Here is a 27,174-nt window from a genome sequence, read left to right as displayed (position 1 = left end):
GGAGAAAGTAGCATATAATTGTTTCTCTTTTCTTTTCCCCTTCGATGCACCGTGGTGGCCGTCTTTTGAAGTTTGTATTTTAAAAAGAAAGTATGTGCTCGTGGCTTCCATGTTTCCAGAAAGGGAAGAAGGAGCAAACTCAATACTTTTCTCATTTGCTGCACCCTCGGCTATCTCAACCCTTTATTTTAATTTTACGGCTTAAAATATTTTCCCACCATGCAAGACCTGTTCCCACTTACCCACGCCCCTATGTTTAAAATCCTCATTATTTTTTTAAAAAATAAGTTAACAGCATCAATGGTGTTAACTTAAATAAGAATTATAAATTAAAATAACATAAAATTCTAAAAATGGAATTTTTTTAACTTAAAATAAATTTAATGGAACAAAAATTACATTAAATCAAGATAAATTAAAGGTGCATTCTACTCATGATTACACTTTCCTTGATATTTCTGTGCTGTTTGTTTTCATGTTAAGCCACTCAAGTTTTTTGTTTGATTGAGAATTATGTCAAGAATAACATCTTTGAGGAAACACTTATCCTCTCTACAGATGCAAATTCGATTTTCTTTATGTTCCTAAAATCCTGTTTAGCGAGTACCTTTTTTTTTAGAGATATTCCTTTATTTTTCAAGGACTAGTTGAGTGTTAAGATTGGATAAAATTACTTACAATTTAATCTTGTAGAATAACTTTTTGAGTGAAATCTCTACTGATAGTCTTATTATGTTTTTTTTTTAAGACAAAGCAGGGGGCTATATGGGTGTAGTCATCCCAGCTATGTTGATATCACTGCACCTCACTAACTGCAGCGACCAAATACCATTAAAGAAGAGACAAAGAAACAAAAGCCATGGAGGCAACACCAAACCAAGGCACAACAAGGACTATTTCAACTTGTAACAGGTAATTAAGATCCTGTTTATCCTGTACAAAAAAACTAGAAACAAAAATTGGGGTGAAATCCCACCATTGAAAGCCATCTAAGTTAGTACGTACCATGTAAGGCTAACCTATTACACAGTTATTACCTTCATAGTAGATATGACCAATAATAAAACCCATGTTTTTAGTTGCATGGAAGAATGTAGTAATAGCTGCAGCGTGCGGCTAGTACATTCTTCTATCAATTTTTTAATTGCCACTATCAAAGTATCATGTTTGAAAGCTTGCACGATAGTCTCAATACGTTATTAACATTATCTCCAGTAATATTGGGAGCGTAATTCTACCACTTTTTAAATTAAAAATAAATAGTGGTATTTGAGGCAAAATCAAATCTTGAGTCAATTTTTTATGTCGGTATTCTTAAGTCAAATTTAGTTCTAACTTTTCAAACGTAAAATTTTTATTTTACTTGCTACACGAAGGTAAAAGTTATATTTGTATAAGTATTTATAATTATATTTTTAGAGCACTGCTATATGGTATAAAAAAATTATTCACAAATTTTACGGATGAAATAAAATACATATTTTAGTACTCTTCCATCCATGATGGCCGATTCCCCCGGAAAATAGTCTCTAGAGCAATGTACCCAAAACAATATTTTGGAAATAATTTTTTGAAACATTAATCCATTTCCAAAATAAATTTGAGAACGTAGTTTCCAAACCAGAAATAGAAAAAGAAATAATAAAGACATACAAACACAAAAATCATATCACTCTTCATAAGTTGGGAACATTTTATTTTCTCCAATACAAACATCATAACACTACTCTTCATAAGTTGGGGAATACGATATTAAAAGTGACATTTTATTTTGCATTTTTTATTCCTTTTATACTAATTTGGGATTAGAGACGTCTACAGAGGGTTAAGCCATCCCCAATAGAAATGATAGCTGATTCCAAGCGAGAATCGTTTGCTATTAAGTTGTTGAACTCAATCAAGGGTTTTCTGTTCTTCCTTATAATATCTTCCTTTACATCTTCAGAAATTGCCACTGAACCATGCCATGAGGTATTATCATATGCAATTAGTCTACCTTTTTTCACCAATTTTGACACCAACTCGTAATACTTTATATATTCTTCTTTGTTCGTATCCACAAGCACATAACCAAATGATTCTGTTTGTCTGTCCTGGAATTTTGACCATTTTATTTTTCCATTTTTAACTCTTCAATTATAACGTAAGAAAAACAATATTACAAAAGATATTAAAATTAAATAAGTCAACCATGTTACTTTGTTTAGAAATACAATCGCGAAAATTTATAATTGTAATTGATTAAAATTTGAATATCATACCATACATTTTGATTGATTATTACTACTTTAGAACTTTTTAAACTATATAAATCATATATTTTCACATCAATAAAAGAGCTTGAACTCTCAAATAATTGTTATTACACAACTACCAACATACACTTACACATGTAATTAATATATACCTTATATTTAACTTTTATTATTTAATGACAACTAATTTCATATTATTTTTTTTAGGAATAAACAATTTTATCACATATCCTAGATATAAGGTGATGTGTTTATAACATATAACAATAAGTAATTTTCTATATAATAAAATAATTGAATTTTTTGTGGTTTTACAATTCATCGTTGAAAAATTATGGAATCACATAAATTTTTCTCAAATAAATAATTTTTTTAATGATTTTACAATTCCTTAATTTAAATAGTTATATAAAAATACATAAAAAATAATTTTAATTACTATAATAGACGATTTTACTCATATCATGTTATTTTAAGATAAGCAAGACAATAAACAAATTAGAAATTAAACGCAAAGTGAAAATCATTCGGTAAGGCCACAAATAAAGGTTAAACTAATTTGCACATTTATGAACTATTTGGTAATTTTTAATTAGGTTCTTGATTTTTTTAAAAAAATAAAAATTGGATCGTTAAACTTGTATTTATTTTATACATATTTTCATTTTATTATTGGTATTAATATCGCTTTACACAGTTCTTAATGAGTGTTAGTTTTGATAATTGATATTGTTAATTTTGTTAATATTGATAGTTGTTCAGGGTTTAAGGCCACAAATAAAAGAAAATGTGTAATTCAAAATATTACAACAAATTAAAACATTTTTATCCTGCATTTTTGTTTTATACACAATAAAATCATATTTTCCTTGTGTATTAGTGATCTAAATTAATTAGGTACTTAAAATATGTTTTTTGTTGTGTTTTTCAACCACCGAAAACATATCTCCGTGAAGATATTTTGGTAAAAAAAAAAAAAAGTTCAAATATTTTGGGAGTGAACTTAGCAAAATAGGTTGTCGCAAGTTGCAACGACAGCATTCATCAATTAACAAACCATTGCAAATGTAGAAGCCCAAATGCATGTTGGCTACAGTATCAACTAAGAAGACGTGAATCAATGTGAAAATTTGCTCTCTTCAGAATTGTTGAGCATGAGCATCAAATTTTTATTTGCTATAAATATAAGTATAAGACGTATGCAACCACTCATAAAGATACAAGTATTGTCCAGATGTTCAAATAATACCTACAATTTTTAAAAATTTCAGGTAATATCGTTTGTAAAAGAAAATTCACAGCATTAAGTTCACGGTAAACATGATAGTTTATCATGTTTTATCAAACAAAAAAAAATACATACTGTTAAAAAAACAATTAAAAAATTTTAATAAGTTTTTCATAGTTTGTATATACTTTTTAAATTTAAACAGAATAAAAAAATTACAAAAAACAGTAAATATTTTTCATTTTTAATAATGGCTCTTCTATTATACTAAATATATATCAATTAATTTTAATTAACTTAGGATTAATTAAAATTTCAATAATTTTAAATTTTAGTTTATCTGAAATGGTAAAACACAATCAATTTAACTTTGTGTTACGATTTAAGATTTAAAATTAAAATTAAAATTGAGAAATAACACCTATAAGAAATACAAATAAAACTAAATACTTAATGCAGAAATCACGTGCCTTAATGATAATGTGAATTGTTCTTAAAAAACAATGTGTTGAAAATTAATAAGGATTCAAAGTTATTCTTTTGACTTTCAATAAGAATATGATGTATTATTCTAATTAACGGTATTAAGAATAAACAATATACATTGATATTCAATAAGAATCGAATTGTCGTGCATTTATATTATGTTCTTAAAACAATGATGTACTCTTTTGCACGTTATATTATATTATGTTACTGTTTATATTAACATGCATTTATTAGGGATCGAGTCAGCAGAGAGTTTGGACAGTATGGATCATTTTATAAATTTTAATCTATTATTATAAAAGAAATATTAATGTTTGAATTTAAATTGTTATTAGATAAAGATTATATATATGCAAACAAATCCGACTTATAACCGTTAATATATAACTTTTTTCTTGTAATGTTTTCGATATGTATAGGGTATCTTTTCATTGTTTTTTAATAATTATAAAAAAGCTTACATCAATAAGATCATTGAGGGCTGATAATGCATCACCACGGGAAAGTAAATTTTGTGCTCCACTTCTGCATTCTGAATAAAGGGTAATCCAATCTCATATGCTTCTCTATCCATATCAATTGCCGTTATCTGGAAGGAACCCATCATAAAATCCTTTTTGCTTAGTTATTAGAATGTGTATATTATCATACACATGAAAAAACTGTTAAGAAAAAAAAAACTAACTAAAAGGTTTATTTTTGGATTAAATCTAGTTTTTTTAATTAGTTTAAAAAAATTATGTCATTTATTTATTTATTTCACTCTTTTTTTTTTTACTTATATTATAAGAGAAAGAATTTTCTTTACCTTTCCTTTCTTATTTTTTATCCATCCAACCAGCACATATTTTCTACTCTATTTGTCTTTTATATTTTAAACCTTATTTCTTTATATTTCACTCTTAATCCAAACATCGCATAAAATTTTCTCAAAGTAAGAAACCTAAAGAATACTTGAAAAGTAAAAAATTCTATTTTTTATAAGAAAGTTGTTAGTGAACATTTTAACTTTGGTTAAGGACTAGACATAATTCTATTAGTAAGATACCGATATAAATTTCTCAGTATTTCTTTTTTTCTAACTCTATATTGTGACTGACTAACTCTTGTTCTTGCTTTTATAAATAACTTTTTAGTTTTTTTTCCAGAAGCTTGCCACCAGAACCTATTCTTTCCTCCATCATCATTATATATGCTTGTTCAATGTTTTCTTTTATGTTGCTTTTATTCTCTAATAAAGTACTTTTTTAAAAAAAATAACTTAATTTTGATTCATTTTTTTCTGTCCTTTGGAGTATATGCATAACAAAAAGAAAAAGAAAAAGTACCTTGTCATCAAGAGGCAGAGCAAGAGCTGTGGCAAGAAGAAAGTAGTCACTGAATACTCCAATTTCGAGTGTTTTCTTCGCATTCAGGATTTTATGCAAAATAGATATGAACTGCGCTTCCTCCGCTGGAATACTCAACAAATAACCCCTGCTAACATATATATAAATTATAAACCCTTCACAACAATAATTTTTAATATACTATATCAATAAAATAAGTTAACTCAATTTTATTTCATATATTATCATACCTTAATCAAGATGAAAATTCAAAGTTTAAATAGACAGAAATTAAAAACTGTTGTATTCAGTTAACTTACATATTTTCCTGGTACTTTTGTTCGGTGGTCTCTCTGAGTTGCTTTAGTTGTTCGTGCTCATTTGGATAGCTACTCGTTTCAAGGATGTACTGTACAAAATATATTTTTCGGAAAAATTAATATCTCTATTCCATTTATTTAGTTTGATTAGAATTAGGATAATCACAACTCACAAGTATTGTCGTATTGAGTATGAGTCTCATAATTAAACCGGATAAAGATCTGCAGATAATTTTCATGCATATCATCAATTTTGAGAAAATAAATTAAGCTAGATTCATAATTAATTTTTATAAAAGTAAAAAAAAAAAATAATGTTATACATATTTTGTTTTGATGAAGTATGTGGATTGTACATTTTGCATGGCAGCAAATTACACACACTACACATGATGTGAAGTATATAAATGCAAAAAAATAATCAAATGTTGCTTATAGTTTAATTACCTTAAGAAATGCTGGACTCTGGAGGATGTTCTTGTTTACTGAGGGACTCGTCATGGTCGAAGAAGTACAATGCAAATTAGCTGCAATGTATATCTGTGGAAGAGTAATTGTTTTTAATTAATTTACTGGCTTTATATAGAGGAGCAAATCGTGAGTTTCTAGAACGATAAAGAATTAATATTAAGTAGCAAATCGTGGGAATAGGCACGTTTTTGGTTGACAACAACAGGGTCAGGAAGTGCAGTGATATATTTCGCCACACTTTCTATTATTAAAACACAAAAAATGTATGTGGTATAAAATTCATCTAATTTTTCTCTTAATCGATCTATTTGTGGAAAAATAAACGAACAAAGCAGTAGAAAGAAAGAAAATTAACTACTCCAAGAATACAAAGTTGCTGAGGGATCTGCCATAAGGACAAGAATAAGAGAAGGAGAACACGCATTCCACAGCTTCAACGAATCACTTGAGGAATTGCCCCAAACTTTGCAAGCCAATATGCAATCTTGTTACATTTCCTTAAAATGTGGGTCAAAGAAACATTCAAACCGGAGGAAGACAAACTTAAGAAACTTCAACGAATTGGCTTTTTTTTAAATAAAAGTGATACCTCGGTTATGAATTAATTTTAATTATATTTTTTTTAAAAGTTAGGAATAATTAAAAATACTATATCAAAATATAAATTATTTATTGTGAATCTAAAATACAATTTGTATATATTCATAATTTTTTTATCATCACTTTTAATTATAATATATTTTTTATATTTAAAAATAGATTTTATTATAAATTTTATTTATATAAAAATAAACACATCTAATATTTCAAAATAAGTATCACATTTAGTTTTTTTAATATGATATTAATGATTCTTTTTCATCAATATCTCTAATAAAAATTAATATTATTTGCTTTATTATACTTTACAGTTTTCCAATAATGCCCGTTTTGAATAGGTTTTCAGTTTTCTAACCACTTAAATGCTAGCACGCATTTTTTTTTTCAATGACGGAACCGCTTGTTCCTTCCTTGCCAGTTGCGTACGACATGACTTAAAGTAGTAAATTTTGAAATAACTCTATGGGAAAATAAATAATACATTGATGGCGTAAAAAATAATTTACATAATTTATATTATTATTTAATCATAATTTATTATATATAATAATTTATTAATTTTATAATAATTATTTGTGTAAAACTGTTTTATATACATGAATTAAACTCATAACTTGTTTCTTTATTTTATTTTTGACATAAACCACGGATAAAGTATATTCATACATTTTATTTATAATATTAAGTTATTTTCACTTTGATTTTCTTAAACTTTTTCTTATTGGATATTTATAATTTTGTTATTTTTTTGGTCTCTAATGTTACTGTTTATGAGTTTTTCCTATATTAAAATCTTTTCATTAATTTAATCCATATTATTAAGATATATCAAACATCTAGTAAAAAAAAGAAAAAGAAGAATGCACTAGGTGTGAGACAAGTGGACGTGGTAGTATATTTAATCCTCCATATAATGAAATAACTTTATATTTAATGCACCTACGTGGTGGTTTATCTAATGGTTTTCTTTAGTGTAAATCACAAAATGGTGGTAAAACTTGTATCTGCAAGTTAAACTTATCTTCTTTAAATCCTTGACTCATTTCCCGCATAAGGTTGGTCCTTTGAACATTGCTCTCATTATTGTTCTTTTTGGGTTCTATACTTCTATTGCAACAATTTCTACTTACTGATTCACTTTCTGGGTTTGCTAACTTCACCTACTTGACTGTTGAAGCTCTTGGAGACACAGCAGTGGTGACAAAAGAACATATAAAATGGACTAAAGGAAGGTAATTTGGATATTTTGAAACTTATAAAATTAAAAGGCCATACAGGGAGAAAATTAATGGCCTAACAAAATTGATAGGTTGAACTTATTCGACCACCCATTATTGGGTCATTATTAAACATCTTCATATTTCTTGTAGTACTCTTTCTTATGAGTAGAGGTATAAAACATGCAAAGCATTACAAACTAATTTATTTGCTATGTTCTCAACAATCCTGCCTTCGCTCTATGGTTTGCTTAGCTATAAATTTAATGACAAATTTATTTATATAATATTTGTGTATTTGAACCATGCATCTTCATTATTGTTGTTATGTCTCCCTTCCCTTTAAAGAGATTAAAGACATCGGCAAAGAGTTACACCATCCGCGATCGACAGAATTGTTGATTCAATGCGAGTATCATTTGCTATATAGTTGTTGAATTCGAGTGTAGGCTCCCTATTTTGCCATAAGCTATCTTCAATTTTATCCTTGTTCTCAGACATAGCCACCGTACCAAGCCATAAAGTGTTGTCATATGCAATTATTCCACCTTTCTTCACCAATTTTAACAGCAGCTCGTGATACTTTATAAAATTTTTCTTGTCAGCGTCCACAAACACGTAATCAAATGTTTCTTCATGTTTGCCCTGCAATTTATCGCATTTTGTTTTTTATTTTTCATTCTTCAAATATCAATTCAAAGACAATATATAAAGGACGTTCAATATTAAATGTGATGTAATTGATTTATATAAATTGACAATTCATATAACAAATATATTAAATGTATCATAATTTATTTTTATTTTTTATTTCAAAGTCAAAATATGAGATCTAAAAATGTTATCAAGTAAAAAAAAAAAAGAAAAAAACTTACATTTATAAGATCATGGAGGGCAGATAATGCATCCGTTTGGATAAAGTCAATTTTGTGCTCCACTCCTGCCTTCTGAATGAAGGGCAATCCAGTCTCGTACGCTTGTCTGTCGACATCAATTCCTATTATCTGAATCATTCACAAAATTATTTTTGCACTTTATTCATTATTTTATATTTCATATATACATATATGTGTGAATTTAGAAAACATCCATATGAATATATGAAAGCATGATAACAAATATATGAATATTGTTGATTCGAGAATGTGATACCAGCCGTGGCTGAGATTTCAAAGAAAAAAAAAAAGTAAAACGAGTTAAGGAGGGATGGTAAGACCCAAAGAAAGAAAGAAAAAGAAAAATGTTTCATGGCCACTCAAGTATTGGAAAAAATAAAAGAGAAAGAAATATAGATGTAATGTGATAAGAGAAAATAAAGGTTGTCAATGAAGTAGTTACATTCTTGTGATATCCATAAAAAAAAATACTCAAAAAAAAAATGTTAACATGATACCTTGCCATCAGAAGGAAGAGCGAGAGCTGTAGAAAGAAGAGAATAACCCGTGAATACTCCAATTTCAAGTGTTTTCTTTGCGTTCATGATTTTTAGAAGAATGGATAGGAATTGGGCCTCATCCACCGGTACACTCATCGTACTCCTGCTACCATACATTCATACATATCACTAATTTTTTGGTAATAAGGGGGCCAAAGGCCCAAAAACAAGAAAGACTAACTTAATACTAAGACACTGCACAAGTTGCTGAACTAGTTGTTTTATTTTATAGATGTTAGGTGTGTGTGTCTATAAACTTGCTCTCATCTGTGTTGCATTTCACTCACCCAATTGGAGGGGGTACCAATCTAATGAGGCTAGGTGGTGCAGCATGTGATTTAGAGATCCTTTCAACATTATATTGCATTTGACTATACACAATATAATTCCTCATGTGCCAAATCTCATATACAGCAGCTACAAACAGACTTGGCCAAGAAAAAATGGTGTCAAGCAAGGGAGGATGTGAAGGGAATCTAATATTTTTAAATATCCTTTCCTTCACGTCTAGTTGGTAGAAATCAGGAGGGGGGACATTGAGGGATTTCCAAAGTTGAGCAAGAGTAAGAGCAACACAATTCCAAAAGATGTGGGAGAGAGATTCATCAAGTCTATTACATATAATAGGACAGATAGTGATTGTTATAATGCCAATGTTAGCAAGGGTCAATTTAGTAGGTAAACCATCATCTTGTAGGACCCTACATAAAAAGTCCTTATGTTTATAGTGTGAACATCACTTTCTCAAATAATTTTCAAATCTGCATAACTTGTTTGGGGTTTGAGAAAGCGATCAAATGATAGGCTGCGTTGGTTGAACAGGGGTAAGGTTCCAGATGAATTTGTCATCCACAATATTATTAGGTCTTGGAGGCACAGAAGCTATAATATCCGAACAATCTAAAACGGAAAGCAGGTGAGAAAATTTAGATAAATTCCATAGGCGACTCTCATCAACATATTCAATAACCTTGGATGGCACCTATCCACCTAAAAATTGACACTCATTTAATTTGCAATTGCCCATACCACCTTTCATAATCCACTCCCAAATGCTTTCAATCGCCCTCCAAACCTTTGAGCAATTTTGTTTCTTTTTCATTAGTGGGTCTGAAACAAATAATCTGGTTTTTGTTATAGAGACCTTCTGGCCAGAGAGAAGCTTAAGACATCAAGGCACTTCATGAATCATGATAGTATCCATATGATCAATAGAGGCTTCCCCCAAAAGAAAGAGGCGATCGGCAAAGCTAAAATCACCATATAACACATTTGGTCAAGGAATGAAGGAGGCGATCGGCAAAGCTATATATATCATTCCTTGACCAAATGTGTCTCTTACAAGTTACATGCTTAATTTTTTAAAAAAAATCTAGAAAAAGAAAAGGAAAAAACTGTAAGATCCATCCGGTTAACTAATTAGTAATTATAAGTTTATAACAGCCATGAATTAATTTGGCACATGCAAATATATAAATTGTATGTAAATGTAGCTTACTTAACCCCGTATTTCTGCACTGTTATCTCTCGGAGTTGCTTCAATTGCTCGTGCTCTTTGGGATAGCCACTCCTTTCAAAGATGTACTGGTTAATAACATATGCAGAAAATTAAAGTTAATATTTGCATTTGTAAATTGTCGGGAAGTACAAAGTATCTATCTTGATTGAATTAGGAAGATGACACAAGCTTTATACATAGGAATAAATTGTTTGCAAGAAATTAGATTTTCTGAATGGAGATGAACATTTGCAAATTCTTTTCATATTATTTTTGGGCAAACGATGAAGCTAGAGTGCTAGATTGATGATTGATTAATAAAAAAAATATTTCACACAAAATTGATAAATGGGGCTTGATGGGGTTGCTGATAGTGCCGATCGCAGAACAAACATGATGATCGAGGTGTTTCATTTTGCTTGCAGAGAAAGAATTAATGATTATAGCAAATTAAGGATTATAATTTTATATTAGATGTATGAGATTGATTACAAGTATATGCATACATGAAAATAAAAAAATAAAAAAAATAGGCTCAATTTAATTACCTTAAGGAGTGCTGGACTTTTGAGAAGGCCCTTCTGTGCTGATGAGCCCTCCCTATTTGAAAATAACTCATCCATGGTTGGAGTACAGAGCAAATTGCAGGGTGTCTTTAGATGAATTATGAATTTCTCAATTTAGTTGCTGTAGAGAAGAATATAAGGTTGATCTTTGAGATGAGAAGCATCATTCCCTACGTGGCAGTCTGCCACACTTCCCGACATTCTAAAACGAAAACAATTAGTAGTTGATACTTCAGTATTAACGTCTAGAGAGGGAAGAAAAAAAATGCAGAAATGATTAAAGTATAAATCTGACAGATAATATGATATTTTAAGAAAAAGAGAAATTAAAAGTAAAAGATACTATCAAACAAGTATTTGTATTTGTATTAGCTGTATGAAAGATGGGCACCGGATATACCGTTGAAAGTTGAAATTACTGTGTAATGGCTGATGTTTATAATATTCAATTGAAAAATGCTAAGTGAAGACATTTGAGACGGAATACACAATGTCATTCTAAGCTAAATTTGCTAAAGCACCGTCTATTTTATTCTCGTTAAAGATGTCATTATTTGTGACCGAAATAAACTAAATATACTATTTAGTATTTACAGACACAATATATATATATATATATATATATATATATATATATATATATATATATATATGTGTGTGTGATGATCATATCAGCCTTTTGATGTGGTGACATGGACTGTAATTAAGGTTGTTACGTTATCCGTTAACATTTATAAAATTATAGAAACTAAAACCAGAAATTTTAAATTTTACAAGGACAAACAAAAATACATTTTTAAAAGACAAACAAAAAATAAGATATTTTATAAGCGCCAAATTGTTATTTAAGTCAAAATTATATTACAAACAACCCGGCATCACTGGGAAATGGACAGGAAAATGAAACCAAATCATGAAAGAAAATGAATTCAAATGAATTTTAGGATTAACTTTAGTTCTTTAACATGAATGGAGATTGGAGATGTACAAACTATAAAGTTGGTGAACTGTAGAATCACAAAGTGGAAATTGAAATCCCTTTCTCCCGTATCTTCCCCCCATCCTGAGAGCATATCTTCGGTTGCACAACTAGAAAGTCCATATTCAATCAAAATGACCAAGAGAAGATATACACCAATTGCGTATTAGGAAGTGGCAATGTCATGAACATCAAGGCCCCAAGTGAAATGTGATTAAATGTTCACCAAATTAGAAGCCAATGCCAAAACAAATAGCAGATTAGAACTTATACAAAAATCTCAATTTCAAAATGTTGAGATAAGAGGTCGTATCAATGATATTCCTCCCTTCCTGGGATTGTCACTGTAACTGAAGAATGTACAAGATCAACACGAAAGCTCTAAAAATCATCTCCTCTGCCACCAATCTGGGATTTTTAACCTCCGGTTTCTATGAACAGAAAGTTTGACCCCTGGAAGCTTGTGCTTGGCCTGTCTCCACAGCATATCAACAGCATCTTCTCTTTTTGGAGGATACTCGAATTCATAATGATGGGAGATGCTTTTGAGTTGCCTCCACATTTCAGTCCATTTCTCCTTTGGAAATTTACGAAGTTGATCAATCATGTAGCCAGGCTGTAATGCCTCTTTGAAAGAGAAGAAAACCGAGAACTGGGAGTAGTCAATATCATCCTCAAATGGGAGTTCAATTTGATCACTCACAATGACCGGAACGCAGTGACTCACAATGGCATCAAAAAGCCGACAAGATGATGGTGTGTCTCCTGCTGGATGCAAACAGAACTTTGATGAACGCATCCCTTTAGATGACTGTTGTATCAAGATCAGTGAATAAAGGAACACTATAGTTAATGATTTTGGCATGATAAGGAAAGGGGAACAAAAGGAAGATTAAACAAAAAAAAATGACTGTAATTCCTCTCCCTTAGCAAAGAAAGTAGCTCATCTTGGTTATATTGCAAAAAAGTTTCAAAGTCTCTGCACCGTCAAAATGAAGCATGTTTTTGATTCAGGATATCATATGAATGTTTTTGAGAGAGAAAGTGAAAAATATAAAACTAGTATTATTTCACCAATGCAAGATTTATCAGTTCTTATTTTGTAATTTATCTGAAATATCTTTTGCTTTTTTAAAGGAATCCTAGCCTTTGATTTACAATGAAGAAACAAAAATAGTTGTATAATCAATCTTTTACACGGTTAACCACAAATATTCCAACTACAGGAAGTAAGGTAAGCAAAGATCAATTGCATGACTATACTGCATACCGCTTTTATGTTTTCTTCTGTAGCAACACTTCTCTCATAGTGAACATCATCATAACCAGCCAATATCTTTGCTAGTTTAACACGGACAATCCCTTCCTGCAAACATCACAGAGACCACAAAATCAATTTTCATGGAATTTAAAGGAGAATGCTCCTCTAAACTGAGATTGGATTTAAAGTGAGCAAGTATGGGTATATCCACATTTGAATTTTACTGAGTTAAGATCACAATGCACTTTAAATTAAACCAAGGGTGTGGATATGGCCTTACTTGCTCACTTTAAAGACAAAATTACTTTAGAGGAATCTTGTCCTATTAAGAAACACATTGTTCCTTCAACCAACTCTCAGTTAGACATACATCCTTCCTGTAAGTTCTCCCTCGGAAGAAAAGCAATGTGGAGCGAGACTCGTATGGATCTTGAGGCTCATCATCTGTAAAAGAGTCCACAACATGCACATATGGGGACACCACATCTTTGTTCAAATTAGACATGCCCCTGGGATAGCGACCAAAATCCACAACAACCTGAATCGATTCATTCAACTGACCTCGTAGGAACCTAAAGGCATTGGGGTGCGTCATGGGAAATACATGGTCTCTACCTCCAGACCTCTGCCAGTATTTAGATTTCTTTAATAATTCCATTAAATCAACCTGACACCAGAAACAAGCCCTGTTTAACATTAACAACAGAAATTTGTAAAACAATAGCTATGCTGCACAAATATAGGTACAACTACAAACTATAAAACAGCCTGCATTTCTAAAAAAAAAATCAAGAAACTATATATCATACATAAAATCCATTACATATCAACTCATAAAACAATCAAAACAAAACACTAACAATTACCACAACACAACATAAATAAGTGGAGAAAACAGCTTTTATGTTCCACAGCACAAATTTCAAACATGACAGAACACTAGCTGTTCCGGATCCCTCTCAGGAGGACTCAGTTCTACAACTAAGAATAAAGCCAATGTGCTGGCCCAACAGCATCAAGCTCATTAGCTGATACATAAGGCCTAACAGCAAGAACCTTCTGGCACCACACCAATCTCAATACAGTCGCAATGTACCAGATCTGATGCCAAAGTTTGTTAAGCAGCCTCAAAGGGTTGACCCTTGGAGGTATTTCTCACGCCTCATCAAGTAAGAGGCACTACCATAGCCTATAGTAGAATAATATAAATAAATTATATAAATAGGCCCATTCTCCTCCTGTAGCTACAATTATAAAACACTGACTTGGCGTTGGAATCCCTGCAGGTACATAAGCAGAGTTCAACTCGTGCGATCCTGAGAAAACTCCATTAGGATATTCCTACCTTCTAGACTGGTGTGAACATTAGCATTCATCAAATTTCTTATGATTTTCAGCATCTAATGTCGTTCAACAAGCATCCTGTATCGTAAATCTTCAAGTGATCATACTAATCGCGTTCTAAGGCTAAACATGCAAAACCTAGCTGTGAAAATAACTCTCATAGCATAGCATTTGAATGATTCACCAATCAATTCGGAACAATCGAGAAACCTAGCGACGCACCTGCAATTGGCGATCAATCTGCGTGGCGGGATCCTTCATGGTGTGGCCGTGCGTGTTGAAGCTGAGCGACGAGAAGAACGGCACGAAGAACGCTTGGGCGAGTTCCGGATCCGAAACCCTGACCGCTTCTCTGCCCTCGCCGGCGTTGAGGAGCGACCCCATCATCCAGTACTCCACGCTGTGCTGCTTCTTCAGCCCCCAGTTCACCGGCCACGCCGGCCAGTCCTCAACGGTGACGGGCGTCTCCGACGCGCTCCGGCGGTCAATCATGCCGACGTTGAATCGGCGAGGGAGATCGTACATGAAAACCCGAAGAGGAGGCTCGGGTGCACAGGGAGCAGGTGCAGCCGCGGGTAACTTTAGGCGAGGGAAGAAATAAGATCGAATGTCGAGGGTGCCAATGAAAATTGAGTAAGAGAAGACGAGCAAGAGCACGAAGATGAACGAGAGAACCACTTTTCCATACATTGCAGTTTTTTCTTCTTCTTGTTTTGTTTTTTGAAATATTTTGGGGAATAGCAGTGAGAGCTTGATTGATGCTTGTACGTTATCTTCTTCTTCTGCAGCTTCTGTTTCGAGTTGCTTTCTTAGCTCTGCGATCATGTATCATGTATCATGTATGTCGTTTTTCTAATTTAATAGATTTTATAATTGAAAAATATAATAATATTGTAAACTAGCAACGCATAATTTTCTTATATGATAATATTAATAAACAAATATAAGCCTACTTTATTATTCATTAAAATATACCTCTTTATTTTTGAGGTAATAAATCTGCCAACGTTGACAGACGTTTACGATTGAATAAGGAACTTTGATTTTTTTTTCAAGTTCTCATTCACTTGTAGTTGATTTTTTTCCCTCGTCCCTTATAACAATAAAAATAAATTGCATGTGCACCTTGATTTTTGGTAGTTCTCACACACTTCCAAAAAAAAATGTAGTATTTGACCTTTTTAAATTTTGCATGTGCACTTTCGTAGTTTTGAATGCAATGTTTCATGCTTTTAAAAAAAACGTAGTATTCACGATCTGATAGAAATAAACACGCATAAGAAATGTAAAACTACTATTTCATGTCTCAGCGTAAACTTCTTGCAAGATGTGGAGAGAGAAGATCTTGATCCAATAACGGTAAAATATAAATTAATTTGATAATCAATTTTAATTAATAAGTGAATATAATTTTTTTATTTTATTGTTGTTTTTAATGAAATAATGAAAAAATTAACATTTTTTTTAGTTTTTATTAGCAAAATTTAAAAGAAGAAAATTTTAAGTGATTTAGAGGAAAAATTGATGCAAAAATCAGAAGAAAAATTAGAAGAATTGAAAAGTATAAAAAGTATACAATATTATTAGAAGAATTGGAAAGTATAAAAAGTACAATTAACATCTTTTCGTGCTAAGTTTGTATTGCTTAATAATTGGGTTTGCATCACTTAAGTATGCATCACTTAAGTACAACCAAAGTCTCTGTGGATTCGACACTTAAACATTCATTTTAATTTTTACTACTTGTGATAAAATTAGTACACTTACCAATCTGATAACAATCCACGTTTTTAAAATTTTTCCAAACACACTATTATCCTTTAAAAATTAGATTGAGTGGGATTTGATATACTAACACTTTGAGTTTAATTCTTTTTTATCATCTTAAGAGTGACAATTTCTCCTTAAACTCAAGGATTCTCCTTAGAATTATCTTGTTCAAAACTTCAGCTTTGTAGTATTTTCTCCTTAGATTTAGAGTTAAAAAAATACTCTACAATTCTTACCAACATCAATGTATCATGATTGATTCAAGTTTGAGTACAATTAGATCCAAAATTAATAAAAAATAATTAATTTAAGTTAGTTTAAAAGTAAGAAATTATCATGAACAACATAAAATAAAATAAGCCAAATCAAATGAGTTGGTTTGGGTGAGTGTATATATAACTTTAATTCTAGATTGAAATTTATAGAAATATATTTATGGGGACGATGGCTTAACTTTGGACATGCTATTGATTATTAGCCGACCATGTATCTTGATACAAATGGTTTTCCTCCCACTAGACCTATAGTCTATGTTTGACCATTCATCTTGACCATGGGCATTTGCATAAACCTCCAACACCAATCTAGATCTTGTGTTCTACCACTGTGCGTTGTAACATGAGTTACTGACCAACCCTAACTTTAGTATAGGATTCCCTATCAATTATCAAATGAGTGATTTGCATTGGATTACTTACCAAACATATTATCACTAATCAATAGTGTTAATAGCTATGTTTAGCCTCCAATTTATTCATCCACTGTTATTATCACATTTTATTGTTACATGTTATTCAAGTGCGAGTTGGGTTTGCACCCTTTCTTTGATTATTTTTGTAGTGTTTTTCTCTTCTTTTGCATGAGTCCACATCTAGTTAAATATATAGACCAAAAGACCCTTATCTTCATGCATATTTTTTCTCCACTTACATTTTGTCACTACCAGTTTTTTACTTCACTGGATACTTTGTGAATGGGCATCACCTCCACGTATACTTAAAGCACCCTAAAGTGACCTAAACAATGAGCCACAATAAGAGAATCATTAGAAAAATTGCAAAGGCATGACTGTAAAATAAGAAAATACATAAGACTTATCTTTAATAAATAGGAAATATACATGGACCAATATGTATTTTTTTTTGTACATAATACATATAATTTTGTATTCCCTACAAGTATCATCTTTTTGAGATATTTTTGTTCGAGACATTATTAAGCATTAAAGCTAGTTATGTTTAAATATGTTTTTAATCATGACAGTGTAAACGACAATTATGATGGTGATGGTGATAGTTTTTCCTTACACTCCCTTCTCTTTTCTTTCGAATTTTCATCAAGCCACCCCAACCTTGTCCTCCAACACCACCGCACGCCCCCACCCTGGACAGATCCGTGCAACCCCATCATCGCACCACCACCCAACCCATAACCATCATACCATTGTCGCTTTAGATCTGAACTTAGTGACCCCAAAATCGGCCACGCACATCACCACTATAGCTCAACAAACACTAAGCCACTACCCTACCAAGATCCACAACCCCTACATGCGCAACCTTGACCTCTCTTAAAAGCATTTTAATTCACTCATATTGTCTCTTAAATAAAGGGCTTTGTGCGTGTGACTCCCCAGCACAACCGTGTCATCAACACCACCCCTTGAACTATCATGAGTCACAACAAACATCCACCGTTGCCACCTATAGCCTCCTTGTTCTAGTCAGAGAGGTGGTAATATTTGGCCGCACAAAATCATATTTCCACATACAAGGTTTTGATATTTGGGCGCATAGAATGATGTTTTCGTTGGCGGAGAAAAAAATATATACAACGAAAACACGATTCCATTGTACACTATAGAACAAAATTGTGTTTCCGTTGTTATATTTTTTTCACCACCATTTACACCCCTTTTTGCTAAGTACACCCTTTTTGCTAAGTACACCCTATACCACATTTCTACATCCCAGTTACCCATTATTCAATTTCCCTTTAAAGATGTATGTCCCTGTAAATATATTTCAAGAATTAAACATACTTATTCCATAAATATATATCTGGATCTATAATTTATAGTTCTAGATATACACTTTTAGAAAGACATTTCTAGTAATAAAAAATCATATCTCAATAAAGTACTAAGAGTCGTTGAGGGCTGAGGCTTGAATTATTGACGCAGAATTGGATTAGAAAATTAATAATTGTCATTAAAGTAAAAAAAATCATCGTCAAAAGCTTTGCTTTACAATTAAGATGTATAATAGATAAAGTTAGTCACGAGTATACCTTGAAACATAGTGGCACACAAAGGAAAACATAAAATATTGTATGCTATTGATGAAAACACAATATTATATAATGAATATATGATGAAAATGATTTAAAGTTAGAGTTTAAAGAATAATAAAGATAGAATGAAAAATAAAATTTTATATAGGATTTAAAGAACCACAATGATAGGATAAAAATAACACTAACAAACATGAGTATAAGATAAACATTTATCTTAACAATGATTTTTTTTGTATTTATCATCAATTATCTTAATTCCTAAGTGATATTTTATAAAAAAAACATACATATTCCATAAACATATCTTTGAAACTATAAATAATAATTCCAGATATATTTTTAGAATAGATATATTTAATTCAAGAAATACATTTTTGGAAAGCAAAATTGGTGTACATATTTAAGGGAAAAGTTTATAATGGGTATTTGGGAGGTAGAAAGGGGATACGGGGGTGTACGTAGAAAATGTGGAGGTGTAAATAGCAAGAGCATGTTTTTATGAGGTTTGAATGAAATGGACGGTGGGCTGGAATAGATGTTGGGCCTGATTGCTCCAGCATAGTTCCATATCACTGAACGATGAGACTAGGGTTTAAAATTCTATTATATAAAGTTGGTCATTCCTCCTCCGGTGTTGCTGACAAGCCAATCCTTTGTGTAGGTGCTCAACCCTAGTAAGCCGCAATGGTATGCACTTGTGTATTTCTACCTCCTCTATCCCATTCACTTTGATTATTTGAATTAGTTTGTATCAGATCTCCGATCCGTCTTTTCATACCATCTGTTTCTGCAGGTGAAGTACTCAAGGGAGCCTGACAATCCAACTAAGTGTAGGTTTTATTCACACTTTTCTTTTTTACTTTTTGATATCGATACTTGTTATTCGCTAAAACGACGGCGTTTGTGGTCTCTTTCAATCTGAGCCCCCCACTTTTTTTTCTTATCGTTTTTCATTTGCAGCTTGCAAGGCTAGAGGCGCCGACCTTAGGGTTCATTTTAAGGTGAGTACTGTTTGTTGCTTTGGTTTTGGTTATGCTCTGTTTAATTATTTTTTGGAATAACGATCCCAATAATGTATTACCAATTGTGGATTACTCACATCAATGTTACAATTTCTTTTTGCATGTACTTTGTTTCGTAACTCGAGTATGGTTTGATTGATTATTAGAATCATAGATACATGAAAGTATGCTTAATAGATACTGCTTAATAGAAACACTTCAGGGACAGCATCCCCATTTGAATGGCTTTTTTGTTTGTTCTATTTTTAAGATTTTTTTTATTAGTTACTTAGATAACTTGTTCTGGGAAATCACAAATCCTGAAAAGAAAAAGACTATAGAGATTTTCTAGTAATCTCACCAGATTGGCTTGAGAAAAAATATCTAAAAGTTGATTTTTTTTTCTGAAGCTAATCCAAATGAACTAATTGTCATCCTCTTCATTATATTTTCCCTTAACTGTATTAATTTTACTTGAGGCTGTCCCTTTTGCTCTAGTTTAATTTAATTTGGAATGTGTGGGAAAACCTTTTTAAAACAAAAATGAAGTGGAATAAACCTGATGAAAAAAGCAGGGGCATGTTTCCTGTGTGAGCAGGCCTCTCGTAACCTTCAGGGATATAATAACCATTGTTATTGGGTGAACCTCTGTTCTCTGTTTGTAACTGAAAGGTTCAGTAAATGATGGAACACATTGTTAAAAGAAATTTATGAAACCGTTTAATGAAGTTGAATAAACCTGATGAAAAAGCAGGGGCATGTTGCCTGTGTGAGCATGCCTCTCGTAATCTTCAGGGATATAAATAATCATTGTTATTGGGTGAACCTCTGTTCTCTGTTTGTAACTGAAAGGTTCAGTAAATGATGGAACACATTGTTAAAAAGAAACATGTGAAAACTTTAAATGAAGTTTAATAAACCTGATGAAAAAAGCAGGGGCATGTTGCCTGTGTGAGTATGCCTCTCGTAATCTTCAGGGATATAAATAATCGTTGTTATTGGGTGAACCTCTGTTCTCTGTTTGTGACTGAAAGGTTCAGTAAATGATGGAACACAATGAATTTGTTGTATCATGAATTTGATTCAGGCTGAGCTTGTTTTTGATGTCTTCTTTTTACTATTTATCTAGTGGTGAATGTGTAACTTCGTTACTGTTTTGTTTACATGTTGAAAATGATTTTCTATATAGTTTAAAGGGTAAAGCTCAGTTACAATTTTCATCATACATGATTGCCTGGTTAATGTCATTACTTAAAAATATCTGTAAATTGATTTTTTTTTTTTACAATTTGCACTTATTTTCTTAAAATGAGATATATTGAGTAGTTATAAATTAATGTTTCAGAATAGCCTGATGAAAAAAGCAGAGGTCTGTTGCCTATGCGAGCAGTCCTCTCGTAACCTTCAGGGATATAGTAATCATTGTTGTTGGGTGAACCTCGGTTCCTTGTTTGTGTCTGTAGGTTCAGTAAATGGTGGAACATAGTTTTTTATGAGTAATTTGGGTTAGAATTTTTTTGGTAGAGGATTGTGCAAATCATCATCATATTGTTGCTATAATTATGTCTTGCACAAAAATTTGTATTGCTTCTAATTTTTATGTCTTGTTTTAAAAACCTCAGAAAATTGATTTTTTTAACCAATGGATGCTGTAGTCAGCTGGGTTTCAGGGCATAGCTCCCTTGTAACTATTTGGCATGGCTACCATTATTGGGTTAATATATATGTTTCTTCTTTGTGAATGACAAATGCTGTTTCATTGATGCTGGAACAATACTATGGGGTTTATTTTATTGAGTTATACCATTTTCCTAGACTTAAGACATTGCTTTTTAAATTGCAATTTCAGAACACAAGGGAAACTGCCTTTGCAATCAGGAAGTTGCCCTTGGTCAAGGCTAAAAGGTACTTGGAAGATGTTCTTGCCCACAAGCAGGCAATTCCATTCAGACGTTTTTGTCGAGGTGTTGGAAGGACAGCCCAGGCTAAGAATAGACACTCTAATGGCCAAGGACGGTGGCCTGTCAAGTCAGCAAAATTCATTCTTGATTTGCTCAAAAATGCTGAGAGCAATGCTGAAGTATGTCTATATATACTTTTTTTTGCTTTTCCATATGGCTATTTCATGCCAACTGTTTCCAAATTAATTTAACTGAAATTTTTTTCTTTTCAGGTGAAAGGTTTGGATGTTGATGCACTGTACATTTCGCATATCCAAGTCAATCAAGCACAGAAGCAAAGACGCCGAACATACCGAGCCCATGGAAGAATCAATCGTATGTTTTAAATGATGAGAATTTTGTTTTAACGGGTTGTTATCTTTTACACGGTTTTATTTATGGATACTGTTTTTGCAGCTTATATGTCATCTCCGTGCCACATAGAGTTAATATTATCTGAAAAAGAAGAACCTGTGAAGAAGGAGGTATTTGATTAATCTAGTTGTGTTGATTCTCTTCCCCCCGCCCCCCTTCCCCCTGTTTTTTTTTTTCCTATGATTGATGATCTAATTCTTATTCTTTTGTTGGTTTGTAGCCCGAGACTAAGTTAACAACAAGCAAGAAATCCCAAGCTCTTCGAAGTGGCGCTTCGTCATAGAATACAACTTAATTGTTTGAGGCACAATATTCCTAGATTATGTCAAGAGGAGAGTTTTGTTTGTTTAATTTTTGTTATGGTTTGGTATGAGTTTTATACTATGCTTCAAATTAATTTAAGTTATTCGAAAAACTTAGTTTGGATTTCTTTCGGTGTTTCCTTTGGATGGATATTTAAAAGTAGTTTCAAAAGAAATACTAAGTATTAGAAGATAAATCGATTGTTAAGTGGTACTGGATTTTTTTTTTCTTGTTTTCTTTCCATAATTCTTTCAAATTCCTTTTATTCAAAATTAGTATCTTAATGAAACTAAGAATTAATTATTATTTTTTATTGTTCACAGACAATAGCCTCTCGTAACTCGTTCATAAATTCTTATGTTGAAAATGTTTTTGAATTACAAAATTACAAATTGAGTCATAATTTTTTCTTGCTTTAAGGTTGCCACTTTACGAGCTCACTCGTGAAGGAAATATGTAGATTTGTTGGCAGTTATGTTCGTGTTTTTTTCGTGGTTCATGTTAGTAATGTGATGTGAAAGCTTGTCTACGGTGGAAATTCTTAAAGGATGAAACATGTTGATTTTTATTCCTTCAACTTTAAAAGAAATGCGTTTCTATATAAAAGTTTTTAAATGGTTTATAACTTGAAACGAACAAATTTTTTAATGAAAGCAGCTTATTTGTAACCCTAAAATTAGCAGCTTACTCTTGTACCTTTTGTAAAAAGAACCAGTCTTCATCTCCCGATTCGAGGCAGAGGAAGACCCAAAAAGACTATAAGAGAGGTTATCAAAAAAGATCTCGAACTTAATGATTTGGATAGAAGTATGGTACTTGATAGAACATTATGGCGGAAGTTGATCCATGTAGCCGACCCCACCTAGTGGGATAAGGCGTTGTTGTTGTTGTTGTTGTTGGAAGAAGCATTTTCTGCCGTTTTAGAATGAGAAACAAGTGGAATATGAACAAGTTCAACCTTTTGAATCCGATCAAATGATATGGGTTTCAACCAATGTTAGTTTGCTCCAAATGCTTATGTTTGTGAAGGTATCTTCATCTTCTCTTTTCATGGAAGATTTCAACTCTTTATGCTCCCTAGCACACACATTGAAATGGAGAAGTGCCAACAAGAGCATTATCCCCTGACAAAAAAGAAGCACAATAGTATGAAACATAGTTGACGTGGTTTACAAGCTCTTGTTGGTACTTTTCCATTTGGAGTGTATCTATGATATAGGCCAAGACCCAGCATAGGATCGGAATAAAGAGAACCTTTTGTTCTCCTTGACTTTGGTCTTTCATCCTTGCAGCTCTCTTTATATCAATAACCTCTCTTAACCATCTTGTCTTCACCACCATTATTGATTAATCGGTTAGCTGCTCTTGCTTTTTTTTCGTGCTTTGAGCGGTATTGACAATACCTTCTTCCATGTCCTTATAGCTAGCTCACAGGGAACAACCCGATACCAATCTTCATGATTTTAAATCTTGTAGCTCTATCGCTTTTGTCCAGTTAAAACATTTGCAACATCTTATGCCTTTTCAAGTCCATGCAAAAACCACATCTTTCAATTACTGCCTTTGTTGGTTACTGTTGCGTCTTTCAGAGTAGCAAGAGATATGCTATGTGAGTGTTTGGTTCCTTCTTCCATGTTGTTAGTGGACACAGAAACTTTGGATTCAGACGTACAAAACGGGAGATGCAAAGAATAGTCTTTTGCTGGCTACAATGATTCAGTCAAAAAGGCTTGATAAATCGTATTCCAGTTAAAATCGCAGGGTTAAATTTTGATCTTTAAAATTGAGTTTGACATAGTAATGGTAGGAATTTGGCATTACCGATTCTTGTGGATTCCAAGTCCAGAAACTAAGAAAAAAGTTGAAATGTTGATAAACACAAAAGGCACATACTTGAACACTTCTAAAGCTTGATGATGCTTCCCCTCTAACCCGTGAGGGCATATCAAGCTCCGACTAGTTGTAGCACTGAAGGAAAAAAGTTAGAATCTTTTTTGTTTCGTGTTGTATTATGTGGATAGAAGCATGAAGAAAGAAAGGTACGAGTGTTCTTTGTTGTGTTTTCTGTGAGGTGGAGCAACAAGTCTGTGGTTTTTGCTAGAGAGCTAAATATTTTGACACAGCTGCAAAGTCAGACAGATTGTATATCCCTATCAATTAATCAATGGTTCAATATGTGGCACCAACAACTCTATAATCATCTTAATGAGTTTCATGAATCATGATTATACAGTTCTGATAAGTATTGTACTCCTGCAGTTTTGGAAGTGGAGGACGAGGAATCAGACTATGTTTGAAGCTGCCAATCCATTTGCACTAACCACTAAGCCAGCATTAGAACAAAGGAGCTTCATAAGGAAGCTGAAAAAAGCTAACTTATCCAACATTGTGGTAAGCTAAAAGCTCCCTATATCCCATATGCTCCATCATTACTCCGAGAAAATAACTTTATATAGACGATGGAGGACAAAAAAATTCAAAGGTAAGCAGGTCCTAGTTGGATTGATGTTTTGATATCAATCTTTTATGATGCTCAGACAAGGACATCTTGGCACAGTTCGATCTCACACTTGAAGTCATGAATATATATGAAGCCATTTTAGTCCCACATCGATAGTATATCACCAATGTGCTGTAATAGTATAAGGATTTTATCTAAGAAAATATACGTCTGAGAGTAATAATGATGTAAAAATTATGGACTTGAAATTAGGATTTTAATTAAATATGATGATGTAATTAATTTTTTAATTTTAAATCATTAAAAAATTAAATTAATAACATAGTCCTTTCCTTTTTTTTAAAAAATTAAATATTTGTATTTAACAGATTTTAGTAAAAAATATTTATAGATTAATTAAAAATAATTTATAGATTCAACGATTTAATTATTAATTTTTTAAGTATATATATATATATATATATATATTTAAAATAATTTAGAACTTGTAGTTAATTTTAACCTTAAATTTATTATGTTATTTAAAAAACAAAAAAAGGGGGGTTGAAATTGTTTTGGGGTATAAAGTCGACGCTAAAATTCAGACATTAAACCTCGACGAGTACCTCAGTGTGAGCGTTCTGCCATACTCCTGCGTTCAATCGACTTCACCATCTTCTTCTTCTTCTGCTGTCTCCCCCATAGGTATCGTATCATCACACTAACTTTCTCTTCCTTTTGATTTTCCTCCCCTAACATTCACACACACACACACACGTGCCAAATCCCATTCACCAGAGGGAGAGGACACTTTCTGGGGGGTTTTGTTTCACTGAACATCGCGATGCTTATACGACTCGTGTTTCTGCAATTCACCTTTATTTTCACTTTTTTATTATCGCAATTTTCTCTTTTCCCCAAATTTTAAAGCATAACCTAGACCAGGGCTTTCACACAACACAGGTTACGGCTGTCCCAGATCTGATCCCGAAATTTGTGTTATTACAGAGAATGAGATAATTCATTAGAACACTTCAAATTTTCGCCGTAATTTCTTTATTCATGATTTTTGCCAAGGTTTAAAATTGGAAAGCAGTTTAGTTGCAATTCTGGATGTTGTGGGAAATTGTAGACAAATGCGGCTAATGTGGCGGAAATTTGTGGTCACGCCGATTCCAAAAACTTGATTTTGATTTTTGGCATTGTATTATTATATGATCTAAATTAACATGTAGGATTGCTGATGCTCTGGTATTTTTCCCCTTCATTGATTAGATGGATTGGCAAGGGCAAAAGCTAGCGGAGCAACTGATGCAGATAATGCTGCTTGCATTTGCTGTGATTGCATTTGTTGGTGGATATGTCATGGCTTCTTTCCAAATGATGATTCTCATATATGCTGGGGGTGTGGTTTTCACCACCTTGCTCACTGTCCCCAATTGGCCCCTTTTCAATCGCCATCCACTTACGTGGTTGGATCCAACTGAGGTGGAAAAGCATCCCAAGCCACAACCATCTGTCAATGTAACTCAAAAGAAGAAACCCGTTAAGAAGTAGGTTTTTTTTATTATAAACCTTTTTTGGGGGATGATATATCTTTGAAGTACTTGATGCTTTGACAGTAATTTGCAGTTCTTAACCTCTTCCCCCTTCAGTGGATATTACAGTGTACAACAATTTATTTGCTTTCTTTTAGACATTACTTATAGTTGTGTAGTTTTGTTGGTTTGGTTAGCTATTTTCCTTCTTTTTTACCTGTTTTCTAGATTTTAGATTTTGATTATATGATGGGGGAAAAGGAACATTATTGGGCTTCTGAGTTCTGACCCTTGATGGTTTTAGGTTTTGGGTACAATTTCAACCATTCATATCTTATGAGGTGATTACCCAAAGGAGAAAACTTAGATGTAGTTCTATATGTGCTTTTGGTGCTGTTTTCCAACCAGAATTAGTGCTTCACCTCGATAATCCACGTAAAAAAAGGTTTCCATCAAAGGTCAAAATAGGTTGCTAAGGTGAAGCTCTAATTCTAATTAGATAACAACACTAAAAGCACTTA

General features: G+C 32.2%; 4 protein-coding genes, 4 non-coding genes and 1 pseudogene across 11 annotated transcripts; 6 read left to right on the top strand and 3 right to left on the bottom strand.

Moving 5' to 3' along the window:
- Window positions 1–1,805: 1,805 nt before the first annotated feature.
- LOC100814424 (flavonoid 3',5'-methyltransferase-like) lies at window positions 1,806–6,121 on the bottom strand (annotated as a pseudogene).
- Window positions 6,122–7,909: 1,788 nt separating this feature from the next.
- LOC100813350 (flavonoid 3',5'-methyltransferase) lies at window positions 7,910–11,693 on the bottom strand. 2 transcript variants are annotated; one of them, XM_006585054.4, is made up of 5 exons: window positions 11,390–11,693; window positions 10,842–10,927; window positions 9,302–9,449; window positions 8,784–8,912; window positions 7,910–8,553 (listed from the first exon to the last, which is right to left on the bottom strand). In XM_006585054.4, exons 1-5 carry the CDS (start codon window positions 11,462–11,464, stop codon window positions 8,260–8,262), a joined length of 732 nt encoding a protein of 243 aa, XP_006585117.2. In that variant the 5' UTR covers window positions 11,465–11,693; the 3' UTR covers window positions 7,910–8,259. The 2 variants fall into 2 exon arrangements, with proteins under 2 accessions (XP_006585117.2, XP_006585116.2); XM_006585053.4 differs by having other exon boundaries at window positions 9,302–9,446; window positions 11,390–11,687.
- Window positions 11,694–12,321: 628 nt separating this feature from the next.
- Window positions 12,322–15,857, bottom strand: LOC100817069 (probable arabinosyltransferase ARAD1). Of its 3 annotated transcripts, XM_006585051.4 has the most exons (5): window positions 15,214–15,857; window positions 14,209–14,314; window positions 14,018–14,091; window positions 13,657–13,752; window positions 12,322–13,197 (listed from the first exon to the last, which is right to left on the bottom strand). In XM_006585051.4, exons 1-5 carry the CDS (start codon window positions 15,814–15,816, stop codon window positions 12,775–12,777), a joined length of 1,302 nt encoding a protein of 433 aa, XP_006585114.1. In that variant the 5' UTR covers window positions 15,817–15,857; the 3' UTR covers window positions 12,322–12,774. The 3 variants fall into 3 exon arrangements, with proteins under 3 accessions (XP_006585114.1, XP_003531191.2, XP_025985363.1); XM_003531143.5 differs by having other exon boundaries at window positions 14,018–14,314; XM_026129578.2 differs by having other exon boundaries at window positions 12,322–13,151; window positions 14,018–14,314.
- Window positions 15,858–19,624: 3,767 nt separating this feature from the next.
- On the top strand, window positions 19,625–22,787 carry LOC100816536 (60S ribosomal protein L17-2). Its single transcript, XM_003531142.5, has 7 exons — window positions 19,625–19,743; window positions 19,850–19,886; window positions 20,017–20,057; window positions 21,907–22,137; window positions 22,231–22,333; window positions 22,415–22,482; window positions 22,593–22,787. The coding sequence occupies exons 1-7, from the start codon at window positions 19,741–19,743 to the stop codon at window positions 22,653–22,655; spliced, it is 546 nt and encodes a 181-aa protein (XP_003531190.1). The 5' UTR covers window positions 19,625–19,740; the 3' UTR covers window positions 22,656–22,787.
- LOC113002474 (small nucleolar RNA snoR74) lies at window positions 20,623–20,752 on the top strand. Its single transcript, XR_003268034.1, has one exon. It is a non-coding gene; the product is annotated as a small nucleolar RNA snoR74 (small nucleolar RNA).
- Window positions 20,802–20,932, top strand: LOC113002473 (small nucleolar RNA snoR74). Its single transcript, XR_003268033.1, has one exon. It is a non-coding gene; the product is annotated as a small nucleolar RNA snoR74 (small nucleolar RNA).
- Window positions 20,984–21,114, top strand: LOC113002475 (small nucleolar RNA snoR74). Its single transcript, XR_003268035.1, has one exon. It is a non-coding gene; the product is annotated as a small nucleolar RNA snoR74 (small nucleolar RNA).
- LOC113002476 (small nucleolar RNA snoR74) lies at window positions 21,415–21,543 on the top strand. Its single transcript, XR_003268036.1, has one exon. It is a non-coding gene; the product is annotated as a small nucleolar RNA snoR74 (small nucleolar RNA).
- A 2,895-nt stretch (window positions 22,788–25,682) lies between the features above and the next one.
- On the top strand, window positions 25,683–26,831 carry LOC100526911 (probable signal peptidase complex subunit 1). The gene is made up of 2 exons (XM_003531141.5): window positions 25,683–25,820; window positions 26,391–26,831. The coding sequence occupies exon 2, from the start codon at window positions 26,391–26,393 to the stop codon at window positions 26,670–26,672; it is 282 nt and encodes a 93-aa protein (XP_003531189.1). The 5' UTR covers window positions 25,683–25,820; the 3' UTR covers window positions 26,673–26,831.
- The last annotated feature ends 343 nt before the right edge of the window (window positions 26,832–27,174 follow it).

Source organism: Glycine max, chromosome 8 (assembly GCF_000004515.6).
Source record: "Glycine max cultivar Williams 82 chromosome 8, Glycine_max_v4.0, whole genome shotgun sequence".
NCBI classification, from domain to species: Eukaryota; Viridiplantae; Streptophyta; class Magnoliopsida; order Fabales; family Fabaceae; genus Glycine; species Glycine max.
This window is presented reverse-complemented; position numbering and strand designations above follow the sequence as displayed.

What these genes read in the sequence shown, in the direction of transcription:
- LOC100817069 (XM_003531143.5), bottom strand. Translation starts at nt 15,816, where the DNA reads ATGATCGCAGAGCTAAGAAAGCAACTCGAAACAGAAGCTGCAGAAGAA. An exon ending in AGATTGATCGCCAATTGCAG is followed by an intron (nt 14,315 to 15,213) that starts GTGCGTCGCTAG and finishes TTCTGGTGTCAG; the next exon opens with GTTGATTTAATGGAATTATT. An exon ending in GGAGAACTTACAGGAAGGAT is followed by an intron (nt 13,753 to 14,017) that starts GTATGTCTAACT and finishes TGATGTTTGCAG; the next exon opens with GAAGGGATTGTCCGTGTTAA.
- LOC100813350 (XM_006585054.4), bottom strand. Translation starts at nt 11,464, where the DNA reads ATGGATGAGTTATTTTCAAATAGGGAGGGCTCATCAGCACAGAAGGGC. An exon ending in GTGCAGAAATACGGGGTTAA is followed by an intron (nt 9,450 to 10,841) that starts GTAAGCTACATT and finishes AATGTATGGTAG; the next exon opens with CAGGAGTACGATGAGTGTAC. An exon ending in CCCTCCATGATCTTATAAAT is followed by an intron (nt 8,554 to 8,783) that starts GTAAGTTTTTTT and finishes GATAAATTGCAG; the next exon opens with GGCAAACATGAAGAAACATT.
- LOC100816536 (XM_003531142.5), top strand. An exon ending in ACCTTAGGGTTCATTTTAAG is followed by an intron (nt 20,058 to 21,906) that starts GTGAGTACTGTT and finishes TTGCAATTTCAG; the next exon opens with AACACAAGGGAAACTGCCTT. An exon ending in AAGAACCTGTGAAGAAGGAG is followed by an intron (nt 22,483 to 22,592) that starts GTATTTGATTAA and finishes GTTGGTTTGTAG; the next exon opens with CCCGAGACTAAGTTAACAAC.
- LOC100526911 (XM_003531141.5), top strand. Translation starts at nt 26,391, where the DNA reads ATGGATTGGCAAGGGCAAAAGCTAGCGGAGCAACTGATGCAGATAATG.